This window comes from Oncorhynchus masou, chromosome 21 (assembly GCF_036934945.1).
Source record: "Oncorhynchus masou masou isolate Uvic2021 chromosome 21, UVic_Omas_1.1, whole genome shotgun sequence".
Lineage (NCBI taxonomy): Eukaryota > Metazoa > Chordata > Actinopteri > Salmoniformes > Salmonidae > Oncorhynchus > Oncorhynchus masou.
The window spans coordinates 29145990-29163593 of record NC_088232.1 but is presented as its reverse complement, the minus strand read 5'-3'; the positions used below and the strand labels follow the sequence as shown (position 1 = coordinate 29163593).

The 17604-nt window shown below is 43.0% G+C and overlaps 1 protein-coding gene across 5 annotated transcripts in view; it reads left to right on the top strand.

Annotated features, from left to right (window-relative positions):
• Positions 1 to 1568: 1568 nt before the first annotated feature.
• Positions 1569 to 17604, top strand: part of LOC135508062 (fermitin family homolog 2) — a 91029-nt gene continuing 74993 nt past the window's right edge. For 3 of the 5 annotated variants that reach the window (XM_064927987.1, XM_064927985.1, XM_064927986.1), the window contains exons 1-2: positions 1572 to 1920; positions 2660 to 2817. In XM_064927987.1, the coding sequence (XP_064784059.1) occupies positions 2661 to 2817 (157 nt within the window). In that variant the 5' untranslated portion in view covers positions 1572 to 1920; position 2660. Of the gene's footprint in view, positions 1921 to 2659; positions 2818 to 17604 lie in introns of all 5 variants that reach the window. The other 2 variants (XM_064927984.1, XM_064927988.1) reach the window with 2 other exon arrangements.

The following is a 17604-nucleotide window of genomic DNA, read 5'->3' as shown; positions in this document are numbered from 1 at the left end:
TTGATCACCAGTCCCCAGAGTAAAAATGTGTATTTTATGCTACGTTATCTACAAACATCTTACAAGGTACAGTAAACGGCGATTTAGTCTGTGTTTGAGCAATAGCTACAGGGGAGCTATTAAATTAATCCTGAGGCTGGTTGGAACAGATCTAGCCTATTACCAATGCTATTGGTGTATGACTTAGTGGCAACATCGAATGTCCACGGAGTGACTATATATCTTTGCGCATCAAAAATATGACGTTGCCCTCTTATGCGCTGTAGGCATCCATTCCACGGGAGTGGCTACTTTGGCACCTTGACAGAATTGTAGTCAATGAAATATGCTTTCCAGGGCTATGCAGTTGACCTGGGTGGGACAAAGCAAGGGCTAGAACCTTTTAACATCCAGTGTGCAAAAAAAAGTGCAATTACCACATTCGGGACACTTTGGAGAGATTGAAAGGACACTTGAATGTACCCTGGATACCCATAACACCCGTGAGGTTGATATGGTAGAAATTGTGTTTTTATACAGAACAAATAACATTTAGGGATGGCAAATATGTAATAGCACTGGGATTATCTCATTTACAGACATATGCCCCTTTGGAGAGGTTAAGGGACATTTGGAAACGTCCCGTCACCACACTTACTAAAACAGCTGCCCATTTCTTGTTGTAGATCTATCATTCTATTTTTTTCTGATATTGTTCACGGTGTGGAAGCCATCTGATGTGTTTCCAGCTCTAGTCATCAATAATTCACGTATAGCTTGTCAATAAAAGATGACTTTCAAAATTAAATAAAAAAATGTTATTTTGTGTGTGCTTGATCTTGTGTATTCTAAGCTATGTAACTCCTATCTTTTGATCATTTCCTCATAGTCTCCCAGATGTCTTCTTTCCAAATGTTTGCATGTCAGAATAATGTAATTACACATGAATAGCACTACACCTTATTAATTAAAATTAATGAGTAGTAGCTAGGCCTATCCAAATCGTATTTAAGACTGGACACTGGACACTTTGTAACATATTTACAGTGAGAGCGACATAGTGCAAAATTGTATTTTAGGCCAGTGGGCTCCGTCTCTGGATTTGATAGTTGGATGGGACTTTAGAACGTGTTTTTTAAATGAGTAATTGTGTGCAATTCTGTAGGCCCCATAGCGGTCACCGGATGTACCACCGCAAGCTCCGTACTATTTCCATAAAAGGCATGCAGCAGCGGATATGCCCTTGTTATTCCCTACCAAACTGTTGACATTTCCTCAAATTAGTCAGTTATGAATGAAAGCATGGAATAAAACGACAGACAATATCATAGTTTTAATTGTTCCAATGTATTTCTAAATAAGAGTTTGTATTTGGGGACATACTTGAAACTCCAAGCCTAGTGGCAAGAAAATACCAGCGAGAAAAGGACCCGATCGTAATGAAAATTATAAATTAATAATTTCCCGCGTCACATTGTAACATTTCCCTTCCAATGACTGATAAAGAAAGTATAGTAGGAGCAGGGGGGATGACCGGTCGGGTCGTGCTATCCGGATTCCTTGGGCCGTCCCTTCCCTAACTCCTACCCTTACCATTTTATATTTAAACTTCAGTGGCATAGGGACGTTCCAAGGATCCCAGATAGCACTGATCGTGCTGGGAGAGAGTCCCTGCTGCACTATTTGAAAGGAAAAGACGGATTGGAGCTGGAGCAATGAGTGACGTTATCTGGTGGAAAGAGGGAGGGCGAAAAAGAGACGGCTGGACTCCATTAGCTGAAGCCTGAGGAGACCCTTTGGGATACTTCACTTGGACGAGTTCTTTGGGATTTTCTCTTTGAACAGACCTAGATACATGATTTAGAAGAAAAAAACGTGTTGACTATCGAATCCTCGGAAGTTTTAGTGGCTTTTTGGATTTGTCTTGGTGTATTTGAGAAGGTGAGTGGACACAAACTGATTTAAATGTTCGTCCTCCCAGCTCGCAATAAATGTAGCCTAGTCAGTATTTTGCTCACTGCTGCTAGGAATTGAGTTTTGTACACCTACTGCGCATTAAAAGACTGGTTATATCTGGTAAATAAATTAGGATTCATGTGTTTTAACTTCCTTTTTACTTCAAGAAACTTAATTTAGTTAATTTATGGGCATGTTTTACTGGTTGACCATATTGTGTGCTCAGAAGTTCTTGCATGGGGTTGCTTACGTAATCAACGTAATATTTTGAATGGCTCTCTTTACCGTTAGAAAAAGCAGGTGAACACACAAATGGGAAGTGTTATTGTTTGCCATAACTAGGCCTGAAGCCTACCCTTTGTTCTCATTTGGTTATTGAATAATTGACTGCGTCCTCTGTTAATTCCAAACAAGCATAGTGATATCACAAGCATTCTTCAAATGGCTTATATAAGATAACTTATACATTTGACTTAGATTCAATGAAACACACTGTTGAAGTTATGGAAGCGCAACATTTTCCCAAATCAAAACACTAACACTGATCGGCTATGGTGGTGAGGGTCCTGTGCGTCCTCAAGTCACTTTCAGCCGGCATATGACAAACTAAATGAATGTAGCCTATGGCACGCACCAGGGTAACAGGGTTGCATTTTTCCTACAAGTTGAATGGAACAATGTTTATTATTGGGCAATTTTTCCTAATTGTTGTCATTTGTGGCAGGATGGCGCTGGACGGTATACGGATGCCCGATGGCTGCTATGCCGACGGGACGTGGGAACTGAAGATGCACGTGACAGACCTCCACAGGGATGTGTCTTTGAGGGTCACTGGCGAGATCCACGTTGGTGGGGTCATGCTCAAACTCGCAGAGAAACTCGGTGAGATCTGTTTAATGGTGTCACACTCCTTATAGTACAGATCTGCTGAAAGAAATGTGCCAAGATGTTCTGTTATGTCCCATATCATTCTAACCTTTTGGGAATATAAATAATGTTTTGTCCCTTTTGATTTATGTCAATGTTTTTTATTTCCCCATGTTGTTTTATGCTTCTATTCAACATTTGTTTTCCTTCTGTGGTTGACCAAGGAGGAGGAAGGCCATAGTTGGTCATGGGGCAATGTTCTTTAGCCCCTATCCCCTTTACCGCCCATCTGCAGATGGGTTCTCTATGGCAGTTACCTTGTCATATTTGTGGAACAGTAAATATCTTTGTTTGAAACATTGTTACTCAACTGACCACTGGAATGCCAGTTCCGGTAAACATATTAACAGATAATAGCAACCTGTAACCAGTGAGTGACATGTATGAAAGATACAGGCTTAAGTGGGAATTCAGAATCTATCAAGCCAGTAATGTTTTATATGGACACACTATAACTTCTCAAATATTCTAGCACACGAGAAGCAGCATCAAGTCAACCACTTCCAATGGAATTATGCTGCCATGTCACAAGATCCTGAGTGAGAGAGACTGAATGGAGAGTGGGCATAAGAGCTCTCTATGAGGCGGTGGAACACTGACTTGTTTCATGGTGGAAAAGGGTCATGGTGGCAGTGCAGTTTGGGTCTTGACAGCATGTCGAATGCGCCAGAATACCCAACTTTCCTCCATTGCACAAAGTTTTATTCCCTGGCCTGCCCGTTTCCCTGTTTAGCCCTCCTGTTAAAGCTCAGGATAATTGGGGCCTTTGTTCCCTGTGGTCGTCTGTGCTGCATTTAAACCAGGCTCATAATCTTCATTGCTGCTGCACCATGTGGGAAGACATGAATGTGTGTGGTTGTATGAAGCTGTGTATGCAATCCTCACTCTTCTGAAGGCCTGGATTCTTTGTTTCAGGACAAGGGTGTGTGTGTTTGAAGGGGGTTGTCCAGCTTGTTGAAATATTGAACTCTTTCACTGCTCTTTAATATTAGTCAATAGGTTGTGTGTTCATGGTACTTTTCTCAGTCTGCAGGAATCATATTATACATGGTCCTGACTACCTCTGGCTACCTGTTGGTCTTGTGAGTTATCACCAGTAGATTCCAGTGGTTTGATGGCCATGGATTAGAATAGCTTGGTTCGGCTGACCATGACTGGTGGTTGTTCTGGTCACACTGAACCAAAACAACACTATGTGAGTGGAGTAGGTCTAGTTTGTATGTGAGGAGACGCACGCAAGACTCCGCATTGGCAACATCACCAGTGTCTTCATTATCTCTTGTTTACAGTAAAAGCACTGCCGCTGGGCTAACTAGTTACTAGTCACTCCAGTCATATTGACTTCTTAAACTATTTGTTTTAATTACTCTCATGTGAGGGTTGGCAAGTTGAGAAGTTTAAAGTTGCTGCCATGACTGTCTTAAAACACTCCCCACAGTTTACTGGTTAGTTGGTTGTTTTCACATTAAAATGGGTTTAGTCAGGTTGTTTTTGATTGTAATCATTAACCAAGCCCCTCTGTAGACTTCACACATGACTAGTCACTCCAGTCACCATTACTCACTACCTTTTTCAGGTACAGTACATTGGCCTGTTGCTCGGAATACTGTACCTATGACCAACAGAGAAACCGGTTAGTCAGTTGCATCAATGTGATGATCAAGTATGATCAGAGTTTTGGGTGGAAATCAACAGGTTGGCTTTGAACTTGAGTGGGAGCATGGGACCCTCACATGATGAAACTGACATGGGCATCCCACTCCCCTCTCATGTGATACTGGTGTAGGCGCCACCTCTTTGTGCTTTTCCCCAACTGTAAGTGACCTGCTTTCATGCCTCGAAGTCCACCCACCTTTCTCACTCGTGACATTGTTGAATAGTTCAGAACAGACCCCTCTGAACTGTGCTCAAGTGCTCTAGTTACATGTACACATATGGATTCACTGTTTGGTTGGATGTGATGCGAGTCATGTAGTTGTCTTGTAGTATGCAGGCTCTTTTGTAGGGCACTTTTTGAAGGTAGTGAACACACACACATGCTGGGGGACACTTAGGTGCCACATACTTCTGGCATGCATGTCCTCTGTCACAGACACAAAGGACGCCCTTGTGTTTCTGTTTGTGGGACAATCCTTGGCATGCCTTACGCTGCATTGTGTCACACACACATACTAAATTAAGATCCCAGGACCTCTCATGATGCTTTCACTGCTATTGTTCAGTTATTGTTCAAAGCTCACATTCAAAGCACAGCACTTATTTTTTTTTTACCAGCAGTTGTCTTATTTGTGTTTGTTTTGATATATAGTGGGCCGTGGCATGTCTGCATCATGCATGTCCGAGTGTGTGCTGTTCATTTCCATTTGCGAGTGCTGTCCGTGTGTGTGTGTGTTCTATGTCTTATCCCTCAGCCCTCCATCTCCTTCTATAAGCAGTGGCCTTCCTCCTATCTCTGAGTCTCAGATGGAGAGCAGGAGCTCCAGGATGATGGATTCAACTGAAATGCCAGGAAAGCACTTTGCTATTGATTACAGCCTTCATTCTCCTTCAGCCTGCAGAGAGGAGAGCTGTATTTAAGGCTGCATAATTGATCACCCCCCTCTGATTGCCCCCTCACTCACTACTTGTTTGTGTCTGCTGGCTTTGGACATTGAAAAATAACAGAGTAATAGAGTGCTTCCTTTGAAAGCATTCTGTTGGAATCGAAGAAGGGGAAACAAACATCCAACATAACAACATTAGCAGTCAGCTTTATTTGATGAAGATAGAACAATTGTCATACTGTATTATATAAACCATTGTAGAAAGTCTAGCTTTATCTGTAGAACTTCTATTAGATTATGGTTCACTATCAACTTCGGGTTAATGAGTTGCACTAACTGTCCAACTTGGTCCAACTTGATTTTACACTCAACCATGAGCTGCTGCATCAGTTGCCATTCTCTTCATCAATTACTCAGTTTCACACCGTAAACCATCGTTTGCCACATCGTGAGAACATTTCAACACCAGACATCGCCTCCATCTAGAGGTCTGTGAGGGACGGATTTCTTCATCCCGCAGCTTTTCATACCGTGCCCGCCCGCTCCCGCTGGCTTTCTGTCCGACTCCCACCAGATCCCGCTGGCCTTCTGTCCGACTCCCACCAGGTCCCTCTGGCCTTCTGTCCGACTCCCACCAGGTCCCGCTGGCTTTCTGTCCGACTCCCACCAGGTCCCGCTGGCTTTCTGTCCGACTCCCACCAGGTCCCGCTGGCCTTCTGTCCGACTCCCACCAGGTCCCGCTGGCCTTCTGTCCGACTCCCACCAGGTCCCGCTGGCCTTCTGTCCGACTCCCACCAGGTCCCGCTGGCTTTCTGTCCGACTCCCACCAGGTCCCGCTGGCTTTCTGTCCGACTCCCACCAGGTCCCGCAAGAACTGGTCTAGAACCCAACCACAGTCCCGCAATGTTATTTTTGGCATATGTGATGCAGCTCGCTTGCCAGCCATGGTCACAGACTCCTTGCTCAGTCCAAATGCTACGCCACGCCCAAGACATTTGTGTCTATAAAGTTCATTTCTGGAATTTCTTTCCTTAATGCGTTTGAGCCAATCAGTTGTCGTGACAAGGTAGGGGTGGAATACAGAAGATAGACCCACTCAGTAAAAGACCAAGTCCATATTATGGCAAGAACAGCTCAAATAAGCAAAGAGAAACAACAGTCCATCATTACGTTAAGACATGAAGGTCAGCCAATCTAGAAAATTTCAAGAACTTTGAAAGTTTCTTCAAGTGCAGTTGCAAAAACCATCAAGCGCTATGATGAAACTAGCTCTCATGAGGACCGCCACAGGAAAGGAAGACCCAGAGTTACCTCTGCTGCAGAGGATTAGTTCATTAGAGTTACCAGCCTCAGAAATTGCAGCCCAATAAATGCTTCACAGAGTTCAAGTAACAGACACATCTCAACATCAACTGTTCAGAGTAGACTGTGTGCAGCAATTCAACCATGAAGGCCTGATACAAAGAAACCACCACTAAAGGACACCAATAATAAGATGAGACTTGCCTGGGCCAAGAAACAGCAATATACATCAGACCAGTGGAAATCTGTCCTTTGATCCGATGAGACCAAATTTGAGATTTTTGATTCCAATCGCTGTGTCTTTGTGAGACTCAGAGTATGTGAACAGATGATCTCCGCATGTGAGGTTTCCACTGGGAAGTGAGGAGGAGGTGTGGGGGTGCTATGTTGGTTACACTGTTTGTGATTTTATTTAGAATTCAAGACACACTTAATCAGCATGGGTACCACAGCATCCTGCATCCCATCTGGTTTAAACTTAGTCCTACTATCGTTTTTTTTTTTAACAGGACAACGACCCAACACACCTCCAGATGACCTGGCCTCCACAATCACCCGACCTCAACCTAGTTGAGATGGTTTGGGATGAGTTGGATCGCAGAGTGAAGGAAAATCAGAAAACAAGTGCTCAGCATATGTGGGATCTCAAAGACTGTTTGAAAATAATTACAGGTGAAGCTGATTGAGAGAATGCCAAGAGTGTGCGACGCTATCATCAAGGCAAATGGTGGCTACTTTGAAGAATCTCAAATTTAAAATATATTTTGACTTTAACAATTTTTGGTTATTACATGATTCCATGTGTGATAGTTTTGATGTTGTCACTATTATTCTACAATGTAGAAAATAGTAAAAAAAAATAATAAAAAAAACTTGAATGAGGAGGTGTGTCCAAACTTTTGACTAGTTCTGTAAGTATTCAGACCCTTTCCTCAGTACTTTGTTGAAGCACCTTTGGTAGTGATTACAGCCTCGTCTTCTTGGGTATGACCCTTTAAGCTAGGCACACAGGTATTTGGGGAGTTTCTCCCATTCTTCTCTGCAGATCCTTTCAAGCTCTGTCAGGTTGGATGGGCAGCATAGCTGCACAGCTATTTTCAGGACTCTCCAGAGATGTTCGATTGGGTTCAAGTCCTGGCTCTGGCTGGACCACTCAAGGACATTCTGAGTCCCGTGTTTTGTCTTGGGTGTGTGCTTAGAGTCGTTGTCCTATTAGAAGGTGAACCTTTGTCCCTGAACCTGGTCCAGAGCGCTCAGGACTTCAAGGATCTCTCTGTACTTTGCTCCGTTCATCTTTCCCTCAATCCTGACTAGTCGCCCTGTCCCTGCCGTTGAAAAACATCCCAACAGCATGATTTCTGCCACCACCATGCTTCACTATAGGGATGGTGACAGGTTTCTTCCAGCTGTGACACTTGGCATTCAGGCCAAAGAGTTCAATCTTGGTTTCATCATACCAGAGAATCTTGTTTCTCATGGTCTGAGAGTCTTTAGGTGCCTTTTGGCAAACTCCAAGCGGGCTGCCGTTCCTTTTACTGAGGAGTGGCTTTCATCTGGCCACTCGACCATAACGGCCTGATTGGAGTGCTGCAGAGATGGTTGTCTGTCAGGAAGGTTCTCCCATCTCCACAGAGGAGCTCTGTCAGCATGACCATCAGTTCTTGGTCACCTCCCATACCAAGGCCCTTCAACCCCAATTGCTCAGTTTGGCTGGGCGGGCTGCTCTAGGAATAGTCTTGGTGGTTCCAGTCTTTTTCCATTTAAGAATGGTGGAGGCCACTGTTCTTGGGGACCTTCAATCCTGCAGACATTTTTTGGTACCCTTCCCCAGATCTCTGCCTCAACACAATCTTGTCCCGGAGTTCTACGGACAATTCCTTCGACCTCATGGCTTGGTTTTTGCTCTGACATGCACTGTCAACTGTGGGACCTTTTTATATAGACAAATGTGGGCATTTCCAAGTGTATGCAAACACACTGTAGATTTATCCTGCACAATGTATTTGGGTTGTGTATCAGAGATCCAGGAATAGGGTTTGTTAGAAAAGCCAAACATTTGATTTAGGGGTTGTGAGGAAGTTCCTTTACTAATACACAGTAATCTGAGTGATTTCTGAGGGAGGTGGAAAGCTTGGAGGAGAGGTGAGTAGGATTCAACTGCACCTAGACATTTTTTGTTTTCCCTTCCTAATGCATATGGCTAGTATTTGAGGGGGTTAAGCTGATCCTAGAGCTGTGTTGTAAGGGATAGTGGCGCAGGGCTGGCTCAGAGGAAGGGGAGGTGGGGGGATAGAAGGGAGGTGGGGGGATAGAAGGGAGGTGGGGATGTGTATGATGTGAGCCACTGCTCTAGAATTCCATAAAAGTCTTCTGGGGAGCAGGAAATGACTTCCAGGGTTTGGCATGTGGACACTGCAGTGCCGTCATTCCAATACCTCCTGCTGCCTGCTTCAGCTCTAACCCTCTCTTTTTCTCTTTCCGTCTTTAGTTCGCTTTCTTTCTCTGTGCCTGCCATTGACTACTCCCTTCTTGGAAAATATATTGCGTATGAGGAGCCTGCGCCCTAAAAACATTTTTTTTGGGGGGGGGGGGGATTTATAAGCCATGTATGCAATATCAAAATAAAAAAACTACTTTGACGTCTTTTTAATGAGTAGACAATTTAAAAGTCGGGTGCATTTATTTTGGATTTGAATGTGGGAGCAAAGGTCTGCCTGGGTATGTTTGTAGTATGGGGGCGTTAGTTAGCGATTTGAGATGTATTGGCCTTAACCAACTGACATTTCCTTTAAAAAGCGGTGACTAGGTTTTCCCAGTACTCCAATCAGAATGGGAGGTTTGAGTGGTCAATTACATTGTTGTGTTTTGGACAGTTTCCCCCCTGACAAGTCTGTCCAATTCGGTGCTTCATTTATAAACGTTGGGTACATTTTTAAACTAAATGTCTGCATGCGCTGTTTCTGAAAAGACTGCATGCACAAAAATATTGAGATTCATAAACTTGGCACACGCCATACATACACGTCTCCCGTTATAAATCAGAAAAACTGTGAACGAGCATTATAACTCTGCATGAATAACGCCCATTATTCACCTTTTTATGGTGACAATAACGCCCTTATTTGCTATATACTTCGGAAGTATTGGAATTAGGCCAAGACGGTAGGCTGTCTAAAGGAAATGGCAATTTGAAAGACAAAAACGATAGCAAATTGTTGTGGACCTGTAAACGGATTGTTTGAATTCAATGTTTTGCATTTACTGTTTCCCGAACCTAAATATGCTGCACTGTCCCTGAATTCTGAAACATTTTCTACTCAGATTTTTTTTTAAACTACAGTGGTAGCCTGTTAAATTCTACTGTGTTGTCAACTGTGCTCCCTTTCGGATGTATAGAGCAAACACTTGAAATTATATTAGCCTATATAATAGGCCCAATTAAATGAGATGTGCGTGGTAATTTGTTGTATGGCTACTTGGGGAATATGAACTCATCATTGCCGGAAAAAGTGTACTCTTGAAAATGAAATAGTGCATCTTGAGATTTCATCCTGCAAAATGTCAAATACATTTGCACAAGGCAACGAACTGGCACATGTATACAGTTGAAGTCGGAAGTTTACATACACTTAGGTTGGAGTCATTAACTCATTTTTTCAACCACTCCACACATGTCTTGTTAACAAGTTATAGTTTTCGCAAGTCGGTTAGGACATCTACTTTGTGCAAGTAATTGTTTACAGACAGATTATTTCACTGTATCACAGTTCCAGTGTGTCAGAAATTTACACACACGAAGTTCACTGTGCCTTTAAACAGCTTGGAAAATTCCAGAAAATTATGTAATGGCTTTAGAAGCTTCTGATAGGCAAATTTACATAATTTGAATCAATTGGAGGTGTACCTGTGGATGTATTTCAAGGCCTACCTTCAAACTCAGTGCCTCTTTGCTTGACATCATGGGAAAATCAAAAGAAATCAGCCAAGACCTCAGGAAAAAAATTGTAAACCTTCACAATTCTGGTTCATCCTTGGGAGCAATTTCCAAACGCCTGAAGGTACCACGTTCATCTGTACAAACAATAGTACACAAGTATAAACACCATGGGACCACGCAGCCGCCATACCGCTCAGTTCTGTCCCCTAGAGATGAACGTACTTTGGTTCGACAAGTGCAAATCAATCCCAGAACAACAGCAAAGGACCTTGTGAAGATGCTGGAGGAAACCGGTACAAAAGTATCTATATCCACAGTAAAATGAGTCCTTTATCGAAATAACCTGAAAGGCTGCTCAGCAAGGAAGAAACCACTGCTCCAAAACTGCTATAAAAAAGCCAGACTATGGTTTGCAACTGCACATGGGGACAAAGATTGTACTTTTTTGGAGAAATGTCCTCTGGTCTAGAACTGTTTTGCCATAATGACCATCGTTATGTTTGGATGATAAAGGGGAAGCCTGCAAGCCGAAGAACACCATCACAACTGTGAAGCATGGTGGTGACAGCATCATGTTGTGGGGGTGCTTTGCTGCAGGAAGGACTGTTGCACTTCACAAAATGGATGTCATCATGAGGCAGGAAAATTATGTGGATATATTGAGGCAACATCTCAAGAGATCAGCCAGCAAGTTAAAGCTTGGTCGCAAATGGGTCTTCCAAATGGACAATGACCCCAAGCATACATTCAAAGTTGTGGCAAAATGGCTTATTAAGGACAACAAAGTCAAGGTATTGGAGTGGCCATCACAAAGCCCTGTCCTATAGAAAATTTGTGGGCAGAACTGAAAAAGCGTGTTCGTGCAATGAGGCCTACAAACTTGACTCAGTTACACCAGCTTTGTTAGGAGGAATGGGCCAAAAATCACCCAACCTATTGTGGGAAGCTTGTGGAAGGCTGAGACGTTTGACCCAAGTTAAACAATTTAAAGGCAACGCTATCAAACACTAATTGAGTGTATGTAAACTTCTGACCCACTGCGAATGTGATAAAAGAAATAAAAGCTGAAATAAATAATTATTTCTACTATTATTCTGACATTTCACATTCTTAAAATAAAGTGGTGATCCTAACTGACCTAAGACGGGGACATATTACTAGGATAAAATGTCAGTAATTGTGAAACTGAGTTTAAATGTAGTTGGCTAAGGTGTATGTAAACTTCCGAATTCAACTGTATTTTGTGGGTATGCAATGTTTATAATGAGGCCCCAGAGAAAGATGGTCTGTGTTTGACAATGGCATGGACAGGGGGTTTGTGAGGAAACGGATGCGATTAATCACAGGATGTGACTTCCTGTGTAATTTTGCTTCTTAACCTCCCCTCCACTCTGCTCTCCTTGTGTTTAGGGGCTTTCTGGACGGATGCAGAGCCTTCCCAGAATTGTCTTTGGTTTGGAATAAGGGTCTTTGCTGCCTACAAAGAGAAAGCTGATCAGATGGTCTCCCTTTCTCCCTAAAGAGAAGGAAATGTCTCTAATATCCCGCATTGTTAGCTGTTCATGCTTCATCTTCCCTATCGTGTTACCATGACAAATCAGAGGTAGCACATGGATTGAGTCGTGACTGAAGCAGCCTTGTCCATTGGTCAGAACCCTTCACAACCATAGAGGGAGAGATGGCCTGACTGAGCCAGGCGATAGCCCCACTCTGCTCTAATCTATCATACAGGAAGTAGTTAGGCTAAGTAGCAACCCTGGCCTGCTCAGAGCTTTCCTGTTACAGTAGCAAGATCCTGCTGGGATTCAGTCTCCAAATCCCCCCCCCCCCTCCACACACACACACTTTGCGGCCTCCACCATCCCCAAGAGGTGGTGGTCTACTCCCACAATCACAAAAATGTTGCACAACCACCACCTTGTCAAAAGCTGAGCACGACACTACAAATTGTCTTGAATTCCCCATATCGAGACTAAATCTAAATGAAAAATGTTTCCAAAGATGGCAGAGATCAAGAACTCAGTTCCCTTCTCTCCCTCCCTTAAGCTAGCGAATTGCCGGTTCTTGGACTGTTCTGCTTGCTGTTAAAAATCCAGCAACTTTCTCAACAAGCTGTAGTAGTACAGTTAGCTGTGTACATATTGCTGAATTTATTGTTTTTTTGTGTAATTATTGTCATGTGTTTTTACTACATGCTGAAAAATGAATTGCCCCCCCCGGGGACAATAGACTACTTTTAATTATGTTTGGCAACTCAAACATGCAGTGGATAGGCCTTTCATGGCTCCTCCTTTTGGAATCTGATACTGTTGTTTTTGTTGTCTCCGACCTCTGTCCTCTCCCAGTGCTGCCTGGTGGCTTGGCTGTCTTCTGTCCTTACGCCCAAGGAGGAAGCTGTCTGCCGGCCACATTGTCGGAGAAACACCAAGCACCTGTGGGTCAATGGAGTAAACTGATATTGTTATTATTTTGGTGCCTAGCCTAAATTCCATTCCAAAACCCTGTCTCCTCCCCCTCTATCCTCATTTAATCTCTTTTACTGATCAGAAACAACTGGCTAAGCATTAAAGCGTCAATCCACAGGTGAAACAATAACACAGCAGCCACCCCACCACTGTTTTGGTAAAATGCTGCGAGATTTGGCTGGAGAAACAACTTTCAAATTCATGGACTAGCTATGTACCTACAGTCTGCCTATTCCCTGTCCCTCTTATTTGAGTGAGGTGTGGCAAGGAGCAGTCACTGGTTTACCTGGGTAGCCAAACTAGCCATCCCACTCAGCTGTTTCCTTCTGTCAGAGAACACTTTTGTTATGCAAGCAACTCCTTAGCCTGTTAACACCAGGAAACCTAGGGCCTATTGGAAAGCGCAAGGCCTACTTTCGAGATGGCGGCCAAGGCTATGGGGGTTTTGATACTTTTGCGAAGGCGGGTGTGCGCGAAGCAAGGTTATGGTTTCTCTGAAAATTATACTGGTCAGAGATTGGGGGGACATCACATTAGCATGATGGATTGTCCGTGACTATGGCAGATCTCCCATCGCCGATGCCTTGGGATGTATGGATGTCTTCTCTCTCGCTCTACTATGTTTATCCTGGGCTAGAAAACTGACTGGACTGTGGGGCCTGACTCTGAACCCAGCGGTGTAATTGCATAAAGTGGTTTTCAGTGTGATGCACCCCCATTGTTTTTTTGAGTTTGTCCATTGGTGTCATAATCCAAACAATCAGTCTCGGAGGAGTGAGTGAGCCTCTTGTTATCTAATAACCCCCATAGCAGCACATCTCTCCATCACCCCCATCTCTCTGATACAGACCTGACTCTCAGTAAATCCTAGGGGTCATGTTCAGTAGGTAAGGCCAGACCTCTCCCCTTACGGACCTGTCTCGCTCGCACTCTCAATTTGCTTTATTTGCATGACGTAGCAATGTACATATTGCCAAAGCTTGCTTTGGATATTTACAATATGAAAATAGTAAGAATCAAAATTGTTAAACGGAGGAACAGTAATAACAATAACCAAGGGTCAAAATAACCATACAATAAGCATACAGTAAAGGACATGTGTAGGTTGATTGGTCTGTCACACATTGTCCCTCATCTTATGTCAGGCAGCAATGTAGTGTGCTGCCAACCTACAGCTCTCTGCGTCCTCCCCCAACAGGACGGGTAGTCTACTCTCATCAGAGGTTTTGAAACCTTTAATAAGGGTTTCAAATTTGGGGAAATTACACTCTAATTGTTTTATATTTTTTACATTTTGTCAGGAAATGCAGCTCTGTCTCGAGTTCTGCTGTTGTGCAATGGTTGCACAGCCTTTCCTCTACAGGGAGCCAGGTTTTCCCGTGTCTACCCTTCTCAATGGCAAGGCTGTGCTCACTGAGCCTGTACTTTGTCAAGGTTTTTCTAAGGTTTTGATCAATAACTATGGTCCAATAGTTAGCCACGGTGTACTGTTGCTTGTGTTTCCCAATAAGCAATGTAGTTTTGTTTGGACTTTTATTTAACTACGCAAGTCAGTTAAGAACAAATTCTTATTTTCAATGACAGCCTAGGAATAGTGGGTTCTGCCCCTGGACAGCCGTGTTCAGAGGCAGAACAAAAGATGTTTATCTTGTCAGCTCGGGGATTCGATCTTGCAACCTTTCTCTTACCAGTCCAACACTCTAACCACAGGGCTATCTGCCGCCCCCTGTTGTAATTTGATTTATTCAGAATTATTTTGATTGGATGTTTTGGATCTCTCGCTCGCTGTGTCGTGCTCGCTCGCTCGCTGTGTCGTGCTCGCTCGCTCGCTGTGTCGTGCTCGCTCGCTCGCTGTGTCGTGCTCGCTCGCTCGCTGTGTCGTGCTCGCTCGCTCGCTGTGTCGCGCTCGCTCGCTCGCTGTGTCGCGCTCGCTCGCTGTGTCGCGCTCGCTATCTATTGCTGTCTTCAGGGAATTAATGGTACTCATATACTGGCTATGGCTTTCATATACTGGCAGTAATGTTTGGTTTCTCCCTTACCCAGAATAATTCCCAGCTTTATGTAATTAGTAAATTAACAGAAGTTGGTAATTGATTGGGATATTTGGGAGGATTTCTCACAGAAGAGGAAAAAGTGCATTTCTGTCTTCACCTCTGTTGTGTCGTGACCACACACTCCTTTTTGGGTTTCCCTTTCTTATAGCCAATTAGATTCTCGCTATGTACAGGCTAAGACCACTATCTCTGTTTTGTGTCTGAGATGAGAGATATTCTGCTAATTTGTATTCTCTTTTGAGGGAAAAATAGCAATTTACTTTATTCTGTGTTTTTTGTTTCATTTTCTCAAATAGGTTTTCATTTCTGTAACAATTTGCTTAATTTCCCCATGTGTTTGGATTATATTAGGGTTGTTTTGGGTTTCCAATTGTTTTGGTGCTTAATTTCAAATGGTGCCAAAATGTTGGTGTCCTTCTCTTTTTATATTTACATTTAAAGGTAATCTTCTGAGTTCCGCTCTGCATGCATTATTTTGTACTTTCTTTTGGATATTTAGGATATATCTGCAGAATTCTGTATGTGGATTTTATACTGGGTGTTTTTTCTCCCAATGCTTATCGTAATTACCAAATGGACCTCTTGGTCCTCCTCTCTCTCTCCCTATTTCTCTCTCGGTCTGTTTCTCTCACTCTCAGCTCTAACCCTAGCTCTGAGCTTATCCTGGGACTCATGTAGCTCATGGGTCTTCTACACTGATTCTCCCTCACCATAACACACTGCATCTTTGGGGAAAGCCTGGATGAGCCTGCGAGGGAAATCCTCCAGGATACTCCTAGCTCCACCTCTAATCCACAAACTGCTGCCTGGCTGAATGCTGAGCATGGGCTCTGTGCAAGCATCTCGTAGCATCAGGAGCATGCTTAACCATGGACAGTAGCTAGGGCCTTTAACTGGAACTTGTCTGTCTGTCCTCCTGACCTGGTCCTGTTGAGCAGGGTCTTTTTAGCTGGTGTCCCAGAGGAAGGGTTAGTGTGCCTGGCAATAAGATCATCAGGATTAATAACTATCGAATGGCCTGTCTTTTCTGTCTGGATGCCTGTCTTCAGAATGTGTTCACACCTCTTGACTTTCTCCACATTTTGTTGTTACAAAGTGGCATTAAAATGTTTTTTTCTTAATTTTTTTCAACAATACACAAAATACTCCTGAGTCAATACATGTTAGAATCACCCGTGGCAGAGATTTGTCTCTACGAGCTTTCCACACCTGGATTGTGCCCATAATTCTTTTAAACATTATTCAAGCTCTGCCAAATTGATTGTTTATTGCTAGACAAACATTTTCATGTATTGGCATAGATTGTTTTTGCAGATTTAAGTCAAAATTGTAACTCGCCACTCTGGAACCTTCACTGTCTTCTTGGTAAACAACTCCCGTATAGATTTGGCCTTTTGTTTTAGGTTAATTAATCTCCGTGTCTGGTGGAAAGCAGACTGAACCAGCATTTCCTCTAGGATTTTGCCTGTGCTTAAAGTAGATGTTATTGTTTTATCCTGAAAAGGACTGAGGAGTTTAATGATTACAGGCATGCCCATAACCTGATGCAAGCAACCCCTATGCTTGAGAATATGGAGAGTGGTAGCCAGTAATGTGTTGTATTGGATTTGCCCCAAACACTTTGTATTCAGGATAATCTTTTTCTGTGTGACTTTAGTGCCTTTTTGAAAACAACATGATGCATGTTTTGGAATATTTTTATTCTGTGTCTCAGAGGACTTATGTCAACTGTCTCACGTGATTGAGAGGATCAAGTCTGTCTGTCTATCAATGCAGCCCCATTATAGCACATAGAGCCTTCTCCGCCTAATTCATTGCTAGAGCTGTCTGGGCTGCATTAGCTCCCCAGTTGCCACTCATGCACAGAAGTTAACACTTGAATAATATAACACTGCATGTAGAAATGTCAAAACTGTTCCTTACTTTTCGCAAAACAATGTCCATACAGGCTTTTTTTTTTTTTTTTTTTCTCCCCAATGCAACACGATACCGGTAGCTTCCAGCTTTAATTGTAGGCTAAGTTTCCTTGCTAGTTTACAGATTAATTCACTACCCTAGTACTTACTGCAAAATATGCTGAAGTTAAAGCTGATTGACACCAAAAACATCATTAATTCACTTAGTCTTCCCTCGCCATCAAACTCATTCACTTCTTCGTCTTCCTTTGCCGCCCATCTGGTTTACACTAGATTCCATGTTCATGGCTAGAAAGAAACCACATTTAGTCAGTTTTGACTTTCCGAAGCAGGTTAGGAGAATTAGGTTAAGGTTAGGAAAAGGGTTAGAGTTAGCTAAAATGCAAAAATAAAAAAGCTGGATCCCTTATAGCCATGATCAGAAAGCATTAAAAACTTCAGCGTCTGAGAAAAGGGATACAAAGGCTATACCATATGTTAGTGCATGATACACTACTACAGAACACTGATTGGTTATTGGCAACT